The 18,591-nt window shown below is 46.8% G+C and overlaps 1 protein-coding gene across 2 annotated transcripts in view; it reads left to right on the top strand.

The window, feature by feature from the left end:
- The window catches only part of CCDC22 (CCC complex scaffolding subunit CCDC22), a 102,709-nt gene extending 90,939 nt beyond the window's left edge, over nucleotides 1-11,770 (top strand). For both annotated transcript variants that reach the window (XM_086940154.1, XM_086940155.1), the window contains exon 18: nucleotides 10,788-11,770. In XM_086940154.1, the coding sequence (XP_086796280.1) occupies nucleotides 10,788-10,901 (114 nt within the window). In that variant the 3' untranslated portion in view covers nucleotides 10,902-11,770. The remainder of the gene's footprint in view (nucleotides 1-10,787) is intronic.
- The last annotated feature ends 6,821 nt before the right edge of the window (nucleotides 11,771-18,591 follow it).

The following is an 18,591-nucleotide window of genomic DNA, read 5'->3' as shown; positions in this document are numbered from 1 at the left end:
CCACTTGGAAGACTGTTCATACCTTTGCTAAGCATTACTGTCTGGACACTGATGCCAGGGCAGATGCTCAGGTTGGGCAGGCTTCGCTGCGGAATTTGTTCGCACAATAGTGGTGTTAATTTCTTTTCTCCACCGCCGCTTTGGTGTGGGGATGGGCTTGCCATTCTATTCACTAGATTATGACTATGCACAGATCCCCTACTACAGAAGGAGTAGTTTCTGTCCTGTAACTCCAGTTCTGTAGTAGGGGTATCTCTGTTTTAGTCCTAAGCGCCCGCCCTCCTCCCCGGTGGAGATAATTATTCATGTAAGGAATGCTACAGGTCTGGTGTGCTTCAAGAACCGAAAGTAAAAGGGACCTGCTGTGCATTCTGGGATACTAGGAGAAGTTCTGGAAAGTTCTCTTAAAGGCACAGTATCCTATTTAAGCCACATAATGGCAGCCTATGGGGCTTGTCTGTCCATGCCTTTCTCTCTATCATTCCAGAGTCTTTACTGGTAGAGGCAAGTTTCTCTATGGAAGAAACTGGGCAGGCTGTGTTGTGTGTGGTTTTGTGGTGGAATTTCTAGTTGAAGTACTGGACAGTGTAGCCTGTGGATATAGGCTGCATTATTTGTCTTTAAATTCTCTCTTAAGTGTCTTTGCAGTTTCTTCATGATTTGACAACTTAAGAGATTATTTTTGATTGCCGGGGTCCACGCACATGGGCGGGACTATTCACTAGATTATGACTATAACAGAGATACCCCTACTACAGAACTGGAGTTACAGGACAGAAACTACTCCTTTCACATTTGTGTGTACTTGTGCAGGTCTGTGCGTGTGATGGTGTGGACATGTACTTGGGTGTTTTTGTACTAGAGCATGTGATTCTATGTGTGCTTGTGTTTGTGCACGCAGATGTTTCTGTATGTGTGCCTATGTCTGTGCGTGTGATGGTGTGTGCATGTACTTGAGTGTTTTTGTACTAGAGCATGGAATTGTATGTGTGCTTGTGCGTGGATGTTTCTGTATGCGTGCTTGTGTGCGCCCTCTGTTTGCGTATGAGAGTGTGTGCACACATTTGTGTGCTTGTGCATGTCTGTGCGCGTGAAGGGTTGTGTGTGTATGCATGTGTATGCATGTACTTGTGTGTACGTCCTTGGGTATTTTTGTTCTGGAGCTTGTGATTGTATGTGTGCTTGTGTTTTTGGTAGTCTCGGTTTGTGTGCTTGTGTGTGTGTGTGAGAGTGTGAGCGCATTTGTGTGAGCTTGTGCATGTCTGTGCATGTGATGGTGTGTGCATGTTCTTGGGTGTTTTTGTACTAGAGCATGGGATTTTATGTGTGCTTGTGTTTTTGGATGTTTCTGTATATGTGCTTTTGTGCGTGCATCTGTGCGCATATGAGTGTGTGCTCACATTTGTGTGTGCTTGTGCATGTCTGTGCGTGCGATGGTGTGTGCATGCTGGATTTGTTACTCTCTGGCAGCTGCTGTCCTGGATATTAACTCTAACGGCCAGATGCCTGACCTTAGGATGGCCACCAGTGTACAGTACAGTCCCCTACCTGACCCCAAGATGGCTTCCATAGTGGTCCCTGGGACAACAATTGGACATTGACCAGACCTTGAACCTATCCCCTAACCTGCTTACACATCGGGACTTGGAACGTACGGAACTTACCCCAGACTGTGGAGACCAAGCGATTTGGCTGATGCCCGGTGGAGCTACCATATAGCTAAAGAGGAGATGGGTTGTGGACTCCCCAGCCAGACCGTGGGAAGATTTCCCCCCAGTCTCTATGTCCTATCTTCCTCCTATCCCTTTACCCTATCCCCTTACCCTTCCTTGCTCCATTCACCTTGTCCCCTATGTTCTTTAAATGCTTTTCTTGACACTTATGTAACTTTTAACTGATGTAAATTGCAACATTATTGTTCCTCATGTAAAGCACTCTGATTCCTTCGGGTCTAGCCAGCACTATATAATAATTCATTAAATAAATATGTTTCCATTTAGCACTCTTTCTCTCTTTGTCTACTTCCCTTGCTCCTATCCCCTCTCCCCCGAATCTCTCACCTTGCCTGCTACTCTGCCTAGCCCCCTGTCCTTTGTGCCCTTTGGTTAAGCACTCCTTCTCCCCTTGTTGGGGAAAGATCCAATATTTATACTCTGGAGTCTCAGCAAACCCACTGAGAGAGTCCACTGCGCCAAGGGAGCCACTCACAGCTGAGGTATGGTATGGCACCCCTTGCCAAAGCACTCCCTCTCCCCTTTTTGGGGAGGGATCAAGTATGTAGGCCTTGGAGTCTCAGAGACCCCTCAGAGTCCACTGCCCTCCCGCACAGCCGATCTGAACGCTGTCGCTGGCTGCTACACTCATTGACGACATCCAGGGGAAGCCTGGTCAGGCCACGCCCCCTCTACGATAGGCCACGCCCCCGCCTTCATAGCGCGCCAAACAGCCTCGCGCAGACAGAGACCAACTCCTGAGGCGGAAAGCCGAGAGCAACGAGAGTTTATTTTAAAATTGCATTTTCTGTGTTTTTAACTTCACTTACCTGTACTTGGCATCATTTTCGCTAGCATACCCTCCCGCACAGCCGATCTGAACGCTGTCGCGGGCCGCTACACTCATTGACGACATCCAGGGGAAGCCTGGTCAGGCCACGCCCCCTCTACGATAGGCCACACCTCTCCCTCCACTTCTCCTTACTTAAATCATGTGTCTTTCCCGGCCGCGCAGCGGGCGCGCTGGCGGTGCGCCGAAGGCGCGCCAAAGGCAAGCCTGTCTGCGCCAGACCAGCGCCCAGGGCCAAAACCCCTGCCCAACTCCCACCGGCTCACCTGAAATACTGCTAAGCGAGAGAAACACTCCTTAACCTAAGATGCAAAGAATGCCAACTTGCAGCTCAGCCCTTAGTGAGAGGTATGCCGTACATCAGTAGATGTCGATTTTGCGGCTATACAATACCCCACCCCTCACTCAGTAGGCTCAACTCTTTACCCTCGAATACCTCTCCCAACCCTCACACTCAGCCAACGTACTGCCGATCTAAACCCAACAACAAATCTCTAAAAAACATACTCCTAAATGTTAGGTCAATGTCTAGGCACAAACATGAAATTGAATCTCTCATTGTGGACAACAAGATTGATCTGGCCTTTCTAACCGAAACATGGGCAACAGACTCTTCTGGGCCAGACTGGAATACCGCAGTACCCTCAGACTATTCTGTTGCACATGTAGACAGACCAGGAACTATGGGTGGAGGTGTAGCTATCATTCACCGTTCAATCTTTAAAATACATATTCTCCTCAGCCAGGATTGGAATCAGAGGTCATATCCTTTATGGTCAAATTTAACAACCAACTAATATTTAATGGCCTCCTGTTATACCGACCCCCAGGACCTAGAGGTCCATTTACCAACGCTCTTTTAACCTTCCTGGAAACCACGTCAAATCACTCTACCTTCACAGTATTGGGAGATTTCAACTTTCACCTCGAAGATAACAACTCGAGTGATTCTACCACCCTAATAGACAACTTCAGTAGCTACGGACTAACCCGACTAGTGACAGGACCCACTCACACAGCAGGTCACACTCTGGATTCTATCTTCACCAATAATCGCCATATTAACCCCTTCAGCGCGGCGCGAATTTTAGCGCTGTGCTGAACGTTCCATTGGGCTTATGGAACCATGACGGAACGGTTCCGTCATAAGCACAGGCCAACCGACGCTCATGACGGAACCGTTCCGTCATGAGCACCGAAGGGGTTAAGGTCACCTCTACCACACCTCTTCCCTGGTCCGATCACGCCGCCATAAATTTTACTCTAGTAATCACACTGTCCAATGCAAGGAGAAAGGACCTTGTACTTCTGAATAAATCCCGTCCATGGAAAAAACAGGAAGCTACTTCATTAGCTAACTTTCTCAGCAAAGACGCACCCATCAACGTCAGCACAGACAGTAACGATGGTGCCCTTAAATTTAACGCCTGGCTCTTACAAGCAATGGACAAGTTAGCCCCGGAAGAATTAAAAAAAACCAAGATCCGCTCTGCAACCTCACAATGTGCACCCCAGAGGTTAAATTGATAGAATTGAAATGCAGGAGGGCCGAGAGAATTTGGCGAATTGATTACAGCCCTCAGTCCAAAAAGGAGTATACGGCTGCCTTACATGAATACAAGCTCGCCATAGAGCAAGCTAAGACCATATTCTTCACTAAGAAAATCCAAGAGTCCGCAAACTCCTCAAAGGAGCTATTTAAGACCGTGACTCACTTAGCTAAAAGTCCGAGAGAAATAACATTCCAACCGCACCAAGAATTTGTGGTAAACATTGCCCAATTCTTTCAACAGAAAATTCAGACAGTGTATAATGACCTTCGATCGCTACCCCCGTGCCAAACGGTCCCCCATGATTCAGATCCACGTACACTAATTCCGGAATTCCCCAGTTTCTCCAAGCTTAGCTGTGACCATGTTGCCACGCTGCTTCTTCAGACTAAGTCTGGCTCGCCACTGGACCCATGCCCCCCTTATGTCCTACATATGGTCCCTGAGACCATTAGTCAAGCCCTAACCCCCCTTCTAAATACTGCAATAAACTCTGGACAATTCCCCAGCAGCTGGAGGAAGGCGTGCATCAGGCCTATACTCAAAAAGGAGTCCCTCGACCCTAAGGAAGCCAAGCATTACCGCCCTATATCATGCCTACCCCTACCTGCCAAAATTCTAGAAAATGCAATGAATCAGGAGCTAACAAAACAACTTGAGGACAACCACCTACTAGACCCCACGCAGCATGACTTCAGGGCCTGTTACTCAACAGAAACTGCTCTGATCATTGCATCTGATGACATTCGTCAATCCATGGATAAAGGAGGCAGAGCCGCTCTGATCCTACTAGACTTGACAGCGGCGTTTGACACCGTGAACCACGACGTCCTTTTAAATCGACTAACAGCGCTGGGCATCTCCCATACCGCCCTAAAACTGCTACAGACCTTTTTGCAGGCACGCATTCACCAAATCCACTGGGACAGGCTTCGGTCCGAGGAATTCCTCCTACCCTGCGGAGTTCCCCAGGGGTCGGCTCTGTCACCAACCCTTTTTAATCTGTATGTTACACCCCTAGCCGCATTGATTAAATCCCACGGCCTACATTTAGTTTCGTACGCTGACGACACACAACTGGTGATCTCAATGGCTCAGACTGTAGAAGCCACTGCCACCAGTTCAGAAACTGTCTGTCAGACGTCAAGGCATGGATGAACTCTCACTTCCTCAAACGCAACACCGAAAAAACGGAGGTGATTGAGTTTGGCCAAAAACCTTCCGTCTGGAACGATCTCTGGTGGCCCCCAGAAGCAGGCGTATGTCCCACCCCGGCAAACAAGGTCAGAAACCTTGGTTTCATAATGGACAAGGACCTCTCTTGCACAGCCCAAATCAACCAGGTCACTTCAACCTGTTTCTTCACACTGAAGGTCCTTAGAAAAATCTTGCCTTACATCCCCTTCGCCCTGAGGAAAACAGTCGTGGGTGCTCTGATTATGTCTAAGGTAGACTACTGTAATGCCCTATACATAGGTGCCGGCGAAAAACAACTTAACCGACTCCAGTCCATTCAAAACGCAGCGGCCAGAGTTCTGCTTAATCTTCCTAAACGACACCCCACCTCAAAAGCAATAAGTGAACTACACTGGCTTCCAGTTAGGAAAAGAAGCCAATTCAAGGCTTTGTGCCTAGCCCACAAATCCCTATATGGACAGACCTCTAAACAGCTCTCCAACCTTCTCTCCCCAAATGTTCCGGAGCGCTCACTTAGATCCAGCTCCCAAAATCTACTTCACATCCCTAGGATCAAGAGAGTCTGTTGGGGCGGCAGATCCTTTTCCGATCAAGTCCCAAAGCTCTGGAACAGTCTACCATCCTCACTACGCTCCGAAAAGAGCATAGTCAAATTTAGGAAAGAGCTGAAGACCTGGCTCTTTGCGCTGCCCTAAACTTTGCCACCTCTATCTCTCTGTCTCACAGCGCCAAGACGCCTCGGCATAAGAGCGCTCTAAAAATAATTCAGTCAGTCAGTCAAAGGGAGCCTACCGCAACATAGATAGGGAAGCTATACCACTTCCCCTGGGATCACAGCTTACTGGACTTTGGACGACGCTTTGACTCGTCTACCGGTTTGTGTCCTCGTTCGCCCTTCCCTTCCTCTTTCCATGCGGTGTCCTTCACCCTCCCTTCCTCTTTCCCGCCTTCATTACCTGTCTACTTCCCCAGCTCCTTCCCCCCTTTCCCCTGCATCTTTCCCCTTGCCTGCTTTTTCCCTTCGTATTTGTGCTTATTGTTTATCTCATATGGCCACGTCTGGAGCAAACGGAGCCCCCATAGCTACCCCGGATGTCTGGAGATAGAATTTGTTATCGAATAAGAAGAAATTCTTGGTCATCGCTATTCTTAGTAGGGCAACAATGAATTCAGACGGAACTTGTACTGGAGCAGGGCGTTTTTGAAGGCATCTTGTGATTACCATGAGAGCTTCTTGCTGAGGAATACAGGTATATAAGGATACCACATCACATGTAGCTAATCTTTGGTGCAGAGGGTCATAGGATACATTCTCAATAATGTTGATTGTGTGCATGGTATCCCGTAGGTACGATGGAGTAGATTCACCCAGGGGCTTTAGGAAGAAGTCAATATATTTCCCTAGTGGCTCAAGAATGGAGCCACATCCGGAGACGATAGGGCGTCCGGGGGGATTTACCATACTTTTGTGGATTTTGGGTATGGTATATATCGTGGCCAGGCGAGGGTGTTTTTGATTAAGGAATTGAAATTCATTGTCAGACAAAAAGCCTTGATCAAGGCCGGCTTGAGTTAGCTCTAAGATTTCAAGGGCGATTGCTTTGGAAGGATCCGACCTCAGTAGTTGGTAACTTGAGTCGTCATTCAATTGGCGTAGGATTTCGGATTGGTAGGCGGAAACATCTTGGACAACAATTGCCCCGCCCTTGTCCGCGGGCTTAATCACAACTTTGGTATTCAGAGCTAGTGACTGTAGTGCTGCCTTTTCAGATTTGCTGGTATTGTACCGAATGTAGGCTTTGTCCTGGAGGAGTTGTTGCACATCTCTCCATACTACTGCTTCATAGGCTAGGATTTTGTTTGACATAGTATTGGCATATGGGACAAAAGTCAAAGGTGGTCTTAGCCCTGTTACTGATGGATTGGATTGGAGTTCCGAGTTACGGAAAAAATACTTGAGTCGGATCTTGCGGAAGAACTTGAAGAGTTCGGTTCGTACAATGAAGTTGTCAGGTTTATGTGTAGGGACATAGGAGAGTCCTTTGCTCAGTACTTGAAGTTCATCTTTGGTTAAAGGTTGTTGGGATATATTCACCACGGGATTGAGGGTCTCTGTTGTCGCTACCAACGGTAAGTTTTGTTGCGGGTTACCCTCTGGCCATGTTGTTCGGGTTGAAAATTTACTTGTTTCGGGGCTTGGCCCCGTCCTCCATCCCAGTTGTTCGGGTTGTGTTGAGGGCCGCGTTGTTGGCTTCTGGGCCAATTGTTTCCTCTGCCACGGGGAGGTCGCCATGATCCTTGGCGTTGTCCTAAAAAAGGATTGTATTGGTGTTGTTGATAGCTGTAGTCAGAGTAATTGTACAGATTGCTCGGGCCAGCTAGTTCCTGTTCACCTTCAGGAATTTTCGAGCGGCGTTTCCAGTCCCGATTTACTCGGCAGCAATACCACGGAGGTGTCATTACCCGCGGTTCGGAGTTTGACTAATTACGGCTCAGAGACGGACACACTCTGATACTGTCCACATTGACGGCGCGGTCCATTGACCGATTCCGTTACATTCAACCATCAATCTTGAAAACTAACTCTTACAGACACACCCTAGATGAAAAAAACTGTTTACAGGACATTGGTAGTCCATTTGCAACTCTACCAACTCAGGTTTCCTGCCCCCACCCCTTGGTCCTGAAGAAGACCCCACAGCAAGGGCACAACTAATCCCTGCGTTGGTTAGAGGGTCGAAACGTCGACTTTCCTTGTGTCAACTTCACGCCACTATCATAACATTGACTGTATTCTGTGAAGTATGCCGTCTTGATTTAACTGCCGAATCTTTTGGCTATTTTGGTTTTGTATAAAACTGCCAATACAGTTTTGCTCAATTGACTGATTTTACTGTCACTCATACCTTCCATTTCCACATCCTCACTTGATCACCACCTCCCTCCCCTCTCCTCCCCTGGGGCACTGTACAACCGCTAACTGCGCTTGACAATTTGTTGTGTATATTCATTATACCTTATCCCATTGTGAATTAAAACATTGTGGATCCATTCATTGTTTTGGTAATTAATTCTTTGATTTGTGTATATTGTTCTACGTTCACACTGGGACCCCTTCCTCCTAGTACCTATAGAACCCAGGTCCCAGTGACTGTGTTTGGGTAAACCCCCTTATTCATACACTATTGTTTATCTCGACCTTACTAGTAACTGTCGCCATGCTCTAATAACTGTAACCTTTGTAATAATGTAACCTGTAACTATGATCTGATGCTCATGTAAAGCGCTCTGATACCTCCGGGTCTAGCCAGCGCTATATAAAACCTTTAAAATAAATAAAAATAAATAAATGTAGTGAAGTATACAGCACAGCAACATGCACTGAGCCTCTCCAAGGTCCCCAGTGCAACCGCTACAAAACAGCTGAACGTTCTACATGAACATTCTTATCGAATCAGAACACTAAGTAAATGAAAACACTTGGCAAGGTTAGTTTCAGACCGGTGGGTTTGAACACTGCAGACTACAGAGTTTATTATTACAACTTTTTATCACAGCCCGGACATTCCCAGTTCAGGCCGATCACAAGCCTCTTCTTGAGGAAGATAAGCCGCCATTGATGCTTTGACGTGTTTTGCACCCAGACCCCATGTTCTTGTGGTCACTTTGCTCTGCGTTTGTAGCGCTGCTAGAGGAGAAGTCTGAGCCTCAGTGATGCCAGCGCCGCCAAACCCCCAAATAGGCTTGTGTAGGGATTTGTAACTAACAAAATCGAATCCATGTTGTATCTTTCTGCCTAACGTCGTCACACCAGGGTGTGTACCAAATATCTGTGTTGGCGGAGCATCAGTACAGAGAAATCACTCATTTGTCCACATACCTGGATGGCTTTTTGAAGGGGAATTTCTTTTCAACAATATCAGAACAGTAGAAACGGGCGTAGACCATGTTTATACAGAATTTGGAGGAATTCCATTTAGATACTTTGAAAATGAATACAGGGGAGCATTCTCCTATTCCCTGGTGACACTTCCTCTTAATCAGACCTTTGTTTGCGACAGTAAGAACTGCGATGAACCTACTGGGCATCATAGCATACTGCATTCCCCTTGTACCCATGACAAAACGTACACAAGGCTGTTATAACAGTGTGTATGGCATTCCACAGGTACATACAACAGGTTCAAGCAATTGCAATGCAATATATCTCGCATTTACATGAGTACCGTAAATGCGACACCTTTTGCATTACAAATGCTAGTTTGTGAAAACGCCCATGCTGCGCTTTAGCTTTAATATCGGCCGCGCCCCTTTCTTTAGAGAAGTCATGTCTAAAGAAAGTGGCGTGGCTGCCATTAAAGTGAAAGCACGGTATATGGGGCACTTTTCCCAAAAAAAAGCATTTTGTTAAGTTGACAAATGCTTTTTTTTTGTAAAAGTGCCGCACTTTTGCTTTAATGGCGGCCACACCCCGTTCTTTAGACACGGCTCATCTAAGCCACAGCCGACATTTAACTGTAAGTGCGTCCTGGGGCAATTTTTAAAAAGAAATGTAATAAATGTTTTTTTTTTTAAACATGTAGCCGGTTTTGGTGCGGCAAATAAAGTACTCCACTACCAGCGTTGCGTGCCGTCCTATGTAAAAAATAAAGCTGTTGCGAGAGAGCGTGTCCTGCCAACAACAGCAGGAATGTGAAAACCATTAAACAAAATAGTGCTCAGAGGCTGTACTTAAAGCCTGCCGACCAACAGCACGCATAAAAGGGCCAGTCCTCATGGGAGGTAACGAACGAAGACAAGGCGGTACTAAGGATGGACTAACAAGCCTATTAACGAATCAGAAGCCAGCATGTCCAAAGCACAATGACAGAAGTCAATGACCGATATAGGCGGAGAGTGGGCGGGGCTTCAAGTGCATCAGCGCAGCACATGTGCTGCCCAGGCTCGACCTAAAAATAAGGCCGAACGGTTTGTAGAACACGTGCTGCAAATCAAAGCTGTTACTCACCTCTGGCACTCTTTTTGCAGCGTGTACCCTTCTACTTATACCTGTGACTATCCCTCCTCCACTAGGACCTGTAATTCCTTAGGGCCTTCATTATTCATGTACAGGTCCTCTAACACCTCGCCACAGGATGAAACCTCATACTCCGTCTTCATTCTGGTGTGTGGTTGGTTCACTGAATCATGATCACGTTGTTCGGCGCACGACTGAGCCTTGAAGAAAGACTTTAAAGTAAAACAATATTCCTTACCCGACACTAAAGGGCAGGAGAGAGCACAGCCTGCGACTCGACAACGCTGCAAATAGTGTTACAGGTCAGTAGTGTTTTCCATCTTTGTACGGCACTCGGTGCTGTCAGTTGGTCAGTTTGTCCTATGCTATTATGAGCGCATTTTTAGCCACCAGAACAAGACATCCTGTTAGGAGACTCTTAGCAAATCCCTCCCTGTTTACCTCTGTCTCTCCTTCCACAGATTGAGACCGAGACCACAAAGAAGACTCTGAGTAATCTGGAGAAGATATTGGAAGATTACAGAGCCATCAAGCAAGAGAACGCCTCCCTGCTGAGCCGTGCGAAGGAGTCCTGAGAGCGAGAGTGCTGCGGCTCTGGACCTTCGTCCCTGCTGCACCAGACCTCATCGGACAGGCTGGATTGGGCTGGACAGAAAGGGATGCGGTCTGGAGCCCTTGCACCCAGCTTGAGCCGTCCACGCCTTCTGTCTGAACTGTCCTTTCAGGGACCTGCATTTGATCGAGACGGTTCAGGGTTTCACATAGAAGGAACAGTGATGCTTGTATCCTGATGTTTCTGCCTGGCTGCCTTTTTGCAGTCTTCGTAAGATTTGCCTCACATGGACGCACCCAGTCTATGTCCGATATTGCCACTGGCCTTCTCAGCGAGTACTGTGTGTTTTGCACATCGATTCCCATCCAGCATTTTCCACATTTCTATTTTTTCGCTGCTCTTTTTTTTATAAAGGAATTGAAAGATTTATTTTCATCATGTAGTGCATTATGTGTGGGGCAGTCCTCGCTTCATCAAAATAGCCAAATTGACAATTGCACCCTCGCAGAGCCCCATGCCCCCACCCCAGGCAGTGGCGCGTGCAGACCATTGAGGATTGCGAGATTTGTTCTGCCGGTGCAGTGGTGCTGAACGCTCCTGCAGGAGTCCATCCATATTGAAGGAATCGCACAAGGCCTCTTTCTCACCAATTCAGAGGCAGATTCTTTGCTAAAGGTCTGGCCCTGACCCTTGCACATTGCCTGCCCTCCGTGGCTGCCTCTCACTGTTTCAGACTCTGCCTCTGCACACGTGTGCCCCCTTAGACAGAGCCCGTCTGCTTCTTGAATGGGCACAGGGTTCCACGGTTGGACTAACTGTGACGCACCCGAGTGCCAGATGTGATTGATTATATGATCTGCACAAATATTAAATCAAGACCTTGATACCTGCTGTAGTCTGTGTCCGGACTGGCTTGCTGTACTGTGTTCCCTCTTCCTGGTGGTAAATGAGCACCGTAACCACATACTGTTCATTTTCACCAGCTGTACTGTGTTCCCTCTTCCTGGTGGTAAATGAGCACCGTAACCACATACTGTTCATTTTCACCAGCTGTGCTGTATTCCCTCTTCCTGGTGGTAAATGAGCACCGTAACCACATACTGTTCATTTTCACCAGCTGTGCTGTGTTCCCTCTTCCTGGTGGTAAATGTGCACCGTAACCGCATACTGTTCATTTTCACCAGCTGTACTGTGTTCCCTCTTCCTGGTGGTAAATGAGCACCGTAACCACATACTGTTCACTTTCACCAGCTGTACTGTGTTCCCTCTTCCTGGTGGTAAATGAGCACCGTAACCACATACTGTTCATTTTCACCAGCTGTGCTGTGTTCCCTCTTCCTGGTGGTAAATGAGCACCGTAACCACATACTGTTCATTTTCACCAGCTGTGCTGTATTCCCTCTTCCTGGTGGTAAATGAGCACCGTAACCACATACTGTTCATTTTCACCAGCTGTGCTGTGTTCCCTCTTCCTGGTGGTAAATGAGCACCGTAACCACATACTGTTCATTTTCACCAGCTGTACTGTGTTCCCTCTTCCTGGTGGTAAATGAGCACCGTAACCACATACTGTTCGTTTTCACCTACTGTACTGTGTTCCCTCTTCCTGGTGGTAAATGTGCACCGTAACCACATACTGTTCGTTTTCACCAGCTGTACTGTGTTCCCTCTTCCTGGTGGTAAATGAGCACCGTAACCACATACTGTTCATTTTCACCAGCTGTTGAAGTAATCCCCTGTTCCGGTAATTGGAGCAGATAACGACCTTAAAATGAATCCCCAGGCTGCTGACAATATAATGCATTCCTTAGGATTTCTGATGGATAGGGTTGCTAGGCAGTGAGGTGTTGCACACACGCCTTGCTCCTGCAGTGGTATATAGGAACAACAATATCTCGACTGGTAAATAAGCATGCACAAAACATTGCAAGAAAGGAAGGTAGGGAGACTCCTTGTTAGGTTAAAGCTGCCAAAGGCATCGTGCATTGAGTGAATACAAGAGAGTATTTCCAAAGAAGGAAAGTCCAGCATGCAGGCCCGAACCTGATACAAACCAAGGTGGTATGTCGTTCCTACTGTGTATTACAGGTCAATGTTTGTGTAAAGCGCACAGGGCTGCTCACTCAGGCAGGAGAAAATGCCCTCCTGTCAGAAAGACCCTCACTCACCCAGCCAGCTAGATGTCTTGCTTCATCATTGGGTGTGCTGCTTATCGGGTCGGCGCTGCAATACCCGATCAGCACCCATGATGAGGCCTTCTTGGCGGAGATCTTTGTTCGAGGCATATGAGCTGCAGATCTCACACTGAGCATTAGATCGCCACCTGGTGTTGGGCTCGGATGATTGCATGGTGTTGTCTTCTTGGAAGAAGTCTTTGTAGTCACGAGATAGGTGACTCCTCCTTTGGACAATAGTGCGCATGGGCATCGACTCCATCTTTAAATTGTTCTTTTCTGCCACTGGGTTCGGATGTAACTTTTCCGCTCCGGTTCGAAATCTACTTTAATAGTATTTTCGACGCGTAAACAATTACTCAAACTTTAATAAACAACTTTCGATATCGAAGAACATCGACTCGACATCACCAGCTCGATTGTGGTCGTCGACGCGAGCCGTTGGGCCTATCCACGCCATGAGGCCTACAACTCATGGCAAGGACACCATTCAAAAGATGCCCCAAGTGTGGAGCAAAATTTCCAGACCGTGACCATTACGAGGTCTGTAACTTGTGCTTATCACTGGAACACGACAAGTCCAGCTGTACAGCCTGCGCATCTTTTCAATTCAAGAAGACCATTTGAGATTGGAGGACCCGTCTACACGATATGCAGAGTTCGCTCCGGAACCAGTGGATTTCTTCGATGAAGAACCATGTGTCCCAGAGGAAGATTCAGACGATCTCCAAATCGTATCCGAGGCAGACGACTCCGATGACTCCATACCTTCGGGTCAACCCGTGAGTACTACTGCCCCTACCTCAGACCCACATAGATCGAAGGTAAAGTTCAACACACCGCCTCCGGGGTTCAGTTGCGACCGAAAAGATACTTCGATAGCCCCGCCATCGAGCCTGGCTCCGAAGATGATCCTCAAGCCTTCCGGTAGCTCCATACCGAGCAAACCGCACGTGCCGATACCACCACCTCCTTCTGCTCCGAAACCAAAAGAAGTCCCGGTTCCAAAACACAGTACGAGACCATCGACTTCTAAAGACAATACGGCTCCGAAAGCAAGTAAGGCTTCCAACGCTTCGAAGCTGACAAAAACAGCTTCCACTCCAAAGCCTATATCTTCGGTTCCGAAACCAACAAAACCTGCTTCCGATGCTCACAAGCCCACGAAACAGGCTTTGACTCCAAAGACAATACCTCAATACCTTTGGTACCGAAATCTATGCCAAAGGACCCTACAACAGCTCCTAAGGCTAAAGACAAGCAACAACCATGTCCGGAACCGAAATGGCGCCGAAAGTGGTTCCTCAAGAAGAGGAGCTTTTTCAGCCAGATTCTTTACAAAAAAGGATCTACATTGATCCATAAACAGGACATGTGTCCACTACACCACACAGGAAGAGGAAAGCAGATTCAGCAACTGCACCTGCAGTGCCTGTCAAGAAGGACTCTGCCGCATCTCCTATGCACGCTTCTTCTCCTGTACCTTCTCCTTCACCTCCTTTTCTTTCAGACATTTGCATTTCACCACAATATTCTCCTCATTCTTCACCACACACACCTCCTCAGAATGATGATGAGTATAGCATAGGGGGAGGGGGAGACCCAGAGGAGCCTTTTCCCTATGCACCAGACTGGGAGTACCCAAACCCACAAGATGTGCCAGATATTCCTGACCCACATACATAGCCATCCAAACCTTCTCCTCCAGAAGACCGTATTGGTTTTGAATATCTAATCAATAGGGCTGCCATCTGTCATAATGCACTCAGATGAGGCAGAAGAAGATTTCTTATTAGATACTTTTGAAGAATCCCAAAAATGTGTTCAAATATTACCTATGATTAAAGGGGTCATTATGCATGCACCAGAAGTGTTTAAAGATCCAGTAAGAGCTAGAATCATAAACCCAAAGAGAGAGAAAAAGTACAGAGCGACTCCTGCCTACATTAAGGGACAGCTACCCTTAGATTCCTTAGTCGTTTCAAATGCTAGAAAAGAGGGCAAACTCCAAACATCAGGTGAAGCACCACCCCCTGATAAGGAATCAAAAATAATAGATGCTTCAGGCAAAAGAATAGCTGCCCAAGCTAGCAATTCATGGCGCATCGCTAACACACAGGCCCTCCTTGCAAGATACGAGAGGGCTCACCATGATCAGCTAGAGAAGCTCTTACAACACCTACCTGACCAATATAAGGCACAGGCAGATGACCTTATTCAAGAGGGTAAACTAATTTCAAATGCCTCAATTAAGTGCGCACTTGATGTCGCAGACACTGCATCTAGAGCTGTAAACACTAGTGTCCTGCTTAGACTTCACGCGTGGCTACGCATTCGAGAATTTAAGCAGGAAGTGCAAACTACCATCTTAAATCGGCCATTTAACCAACAACAACTGTTCGGACCAGAGGTAGACACAGCACTTGAGAAAACGAAAAAGGACACGGACACAGCCAAATCTATGGGAGCTCTACAATCCACTGTAAAGGGGGGGCAGGATGCACACCACTTATACCTAATTTCTCAAACTTGTCTCTTTAATCTAAAGGGTGCGTGCCGATTGAGTCTGGTGCCATGCCCTAATGGCACTAAAGTTATGAACATCACTGTAGTGGGGCTTCATCTCGCCCCAAACAATCGCACAGATAAAAGTGCCAATTGCGTGATTATTTACTTATTTATTCAATGTTAATCCATTTTAATCCATAGTATTCCAAACTTGTCAAACTTATTCTCCAGCTTTAATTCGAGTCCACACGCTGAGTGTATATGCCGTTTCCGAGTTTTTACTGTTCAAACCGTGTCAATCCAGACTTTATGAATGAACAGGACTGAAGCATTAATTCATGTCAGGCAGCGTTTATTCAAAAAATACCCAATGCATTTCGGGCTCAACGCCCTTCTTCGGGGGTCACTGTAAATGAATAATAAATAGCTACAATCACAAATTGTATTCTCCACTTCAGTGTAACATTTCTTAATGCTAACCTAATTTATAAACATATTGCACGATGTCAAAAAACATTTATGTCAATTAAAACGCTTAGCACAACAAATCCATGCATTACGAAGAACCCTGTATGCCAGACAGCCTAACTGATATTCTCCTCCCTGATTTTGTATCTTAATCCTTATCACATTCCCATTTTTCGAAGTGTTGAAACCAACCCATCATCCCGTTCCTAACGTGCGATTTTCTCACAACACCTTCTTTTGTGCCTGCACCCTGACAATAGGTCACTTGTGTTCGCCTTCAAAACCTTTTCTTATACCCATCCCTCTATAATCACCCTTTACCGAATAGTGAGGCGTATGTAAACTGCCATGTCTCATCTCTCATATTTACTTCCGTTCTCGACAGCCGTAATTATTTAACAGTATGACCTCTCTCTATTCCCACCCCTCCGCTTTTGGTAACTTGTCCACCGAACTATGCCCTTGCAGTGCACTCTATTTGGCACGTACCTGCCACATGTAGTTTTATAAATCGTCCGTCCTTACTCCATCTAACATCCCATCAATCTCCCTCCCACAATCCCTCTCTTCTTTAACCCCTGGTTTCAACTTCCCAATTAAGCTCCTGATTCAAATTTCCCGCCCTCCCGGCGTCATTTGTTGAATATTCTTCATGAATCACTGCATCTCCCATAAGCTAGAGGCTTTTTTTGTCGCTACTTTTATAGAGGAGGCTCCAAACAAGCTGGAGCAGAAACTTCAGCTTCCTTTAAAACTAACCCACAAACATCTTCCAATAGGGGATATTTTCGAGGAGGCTACAGAGGCAACAACAATAAGGGGAGAGGTCGAGAAAATAACAATAGTCGAACCTCTCCCACCACAAAGCAGTGACTTTTTTCAGCTTCCCCAACAGCATTCCACTCCTGTGGGGGGAAGACTAACACAGTTCCTACCTGTCTGGAATTCCATCACAACAGATAGGTGGGTAAGACAAATTATCCAGTATGGCTACTGCCTGGAACTTATAGCAACCCCTCCACACATACCACCCAGGCAGCGTCCAATGTCTACAGAACATCTTACACTGCTCAAACAAGAAGTTCTAGCATTACTTCAAAAAGACGCAATAGAACTGGTCCCTTTACAACAACAGGGGACAGGAGTTTACTCGCTGTATTTCCTAATACCCAAGAAGGACGGGACACTAAGACCGATTCTTGACCTCAGGCCTCTCAATCACTATATACACTCAGATCATTTTCATATGATCACGTTACAAGTGCTCCCATTGTTGCAACAAGGCGACTTCCTTACTACACTAGATCTAAAGGACGCCTACTTCCACATTCCTATATATCCTTCTCACAGGAAGTATCTAAGGTTTGTACTAGAAGGGCAACCCTATCAGTTAAAGGTCCTTCCATTCGGAGTCACAACTGCACCAAGAGTGTTTACAAAGTGCCTAGCAGTAGTAGCAGCACATCTCAGAAGACAACAGATGCATGTCTTCCCATATCTAGACGATTGGCTCATAAAAGCCAAGTCATTCAATCAGTGAGTCCAACACACGACGCAGACCATTCAAACCCTGCACAACTTGGGATTCACAATCAACTACACCAAGTCGCACCTACAGCCCTCTCATGTACATCAATATTTAGGGGCTACAATAAACACGTCAACAGCTCTGGCTCATCCCAGTCCAGCCAGGATACAGAGCATTCAAGCCTTAGTCACAAAGTTTCAACATCAACCCCCTCTCCCAGCCAGAGTGTTTATGAGACGAATAGGCATGATGGCATTTTTATTGTACCATATGCAAGACTGTAAATGCGCCCATTACAGGAATGTCCAGCACAACAATGGAATCAGGCTCAAGGAAAACTAACAGACCTGGTGTTGGTGGACAGCCGCACACATCGCTCTCTGCAGTGGTGGAACACCAAAAACTTGTCCAGAGGGCGGCAGTTCCTAGAGCCTGCCCCACAAATAGTGCTTACAACAGATGCATCCCTGACAGGATGGGGAGCCCATCTCCTACACCACACAACTCAGGGAAGATGGACCACTCAACAAAAAGTGCTCCACATCAATCACCTGGAGCTGCTAGAATATTCTTAGAGCTCAAGTCCTTCCAAGTAGAAAACAAAGCTGTCTTGAGCTGGACGGACAACATGACAGCCATGTACTACATACAAAAACAGGGGGGGGAGGGACACTCTCTACAACTGTCCCAGCTTGCACAGAACATTTGGAGATGGGCCATTCCACAAAACATATATCTGTTAGTGGAACACCTTCCAGGAGTTTACAATCAGATAGCAGATCTGTTAAGTCGACAGACACAACGGATTCACGAATGAGAACTACATCCGCAAGTTCTCCTACCATCCTTTCAGAAGTGGGGTCAACCAGACATAGATCTGTTCGCCATACCCGCTGTCTAAGGGCAATGCGATATGGATGAACTGGTCAGGCAAATTTGCGTACGCTTTTCCGCCACTCCCACTGATACCACTAGTAGTGCGCAAGCTAAGACAACAGTCTCAAAATAATCTTGGTAGCGCCCACTTGGGCACG

Source organism: Lissotriton vulgaris, chromosome 10 (genome assembly GCF_964263255.1).
Source record: "Lissotriton vulgaris chromosome 10, aLisVul1.2, whole genome shotgun sequence".
NCBI classification, from domain to species: Eukaryota; Metazoa; Chordata; class Amphibia; order Caudata; family Salamandridae; genus Lissotriton; species Lissotriton vulgaris.
This window is presented reverse-complemented; position numbering and strand designations above follow the sequence as displayed.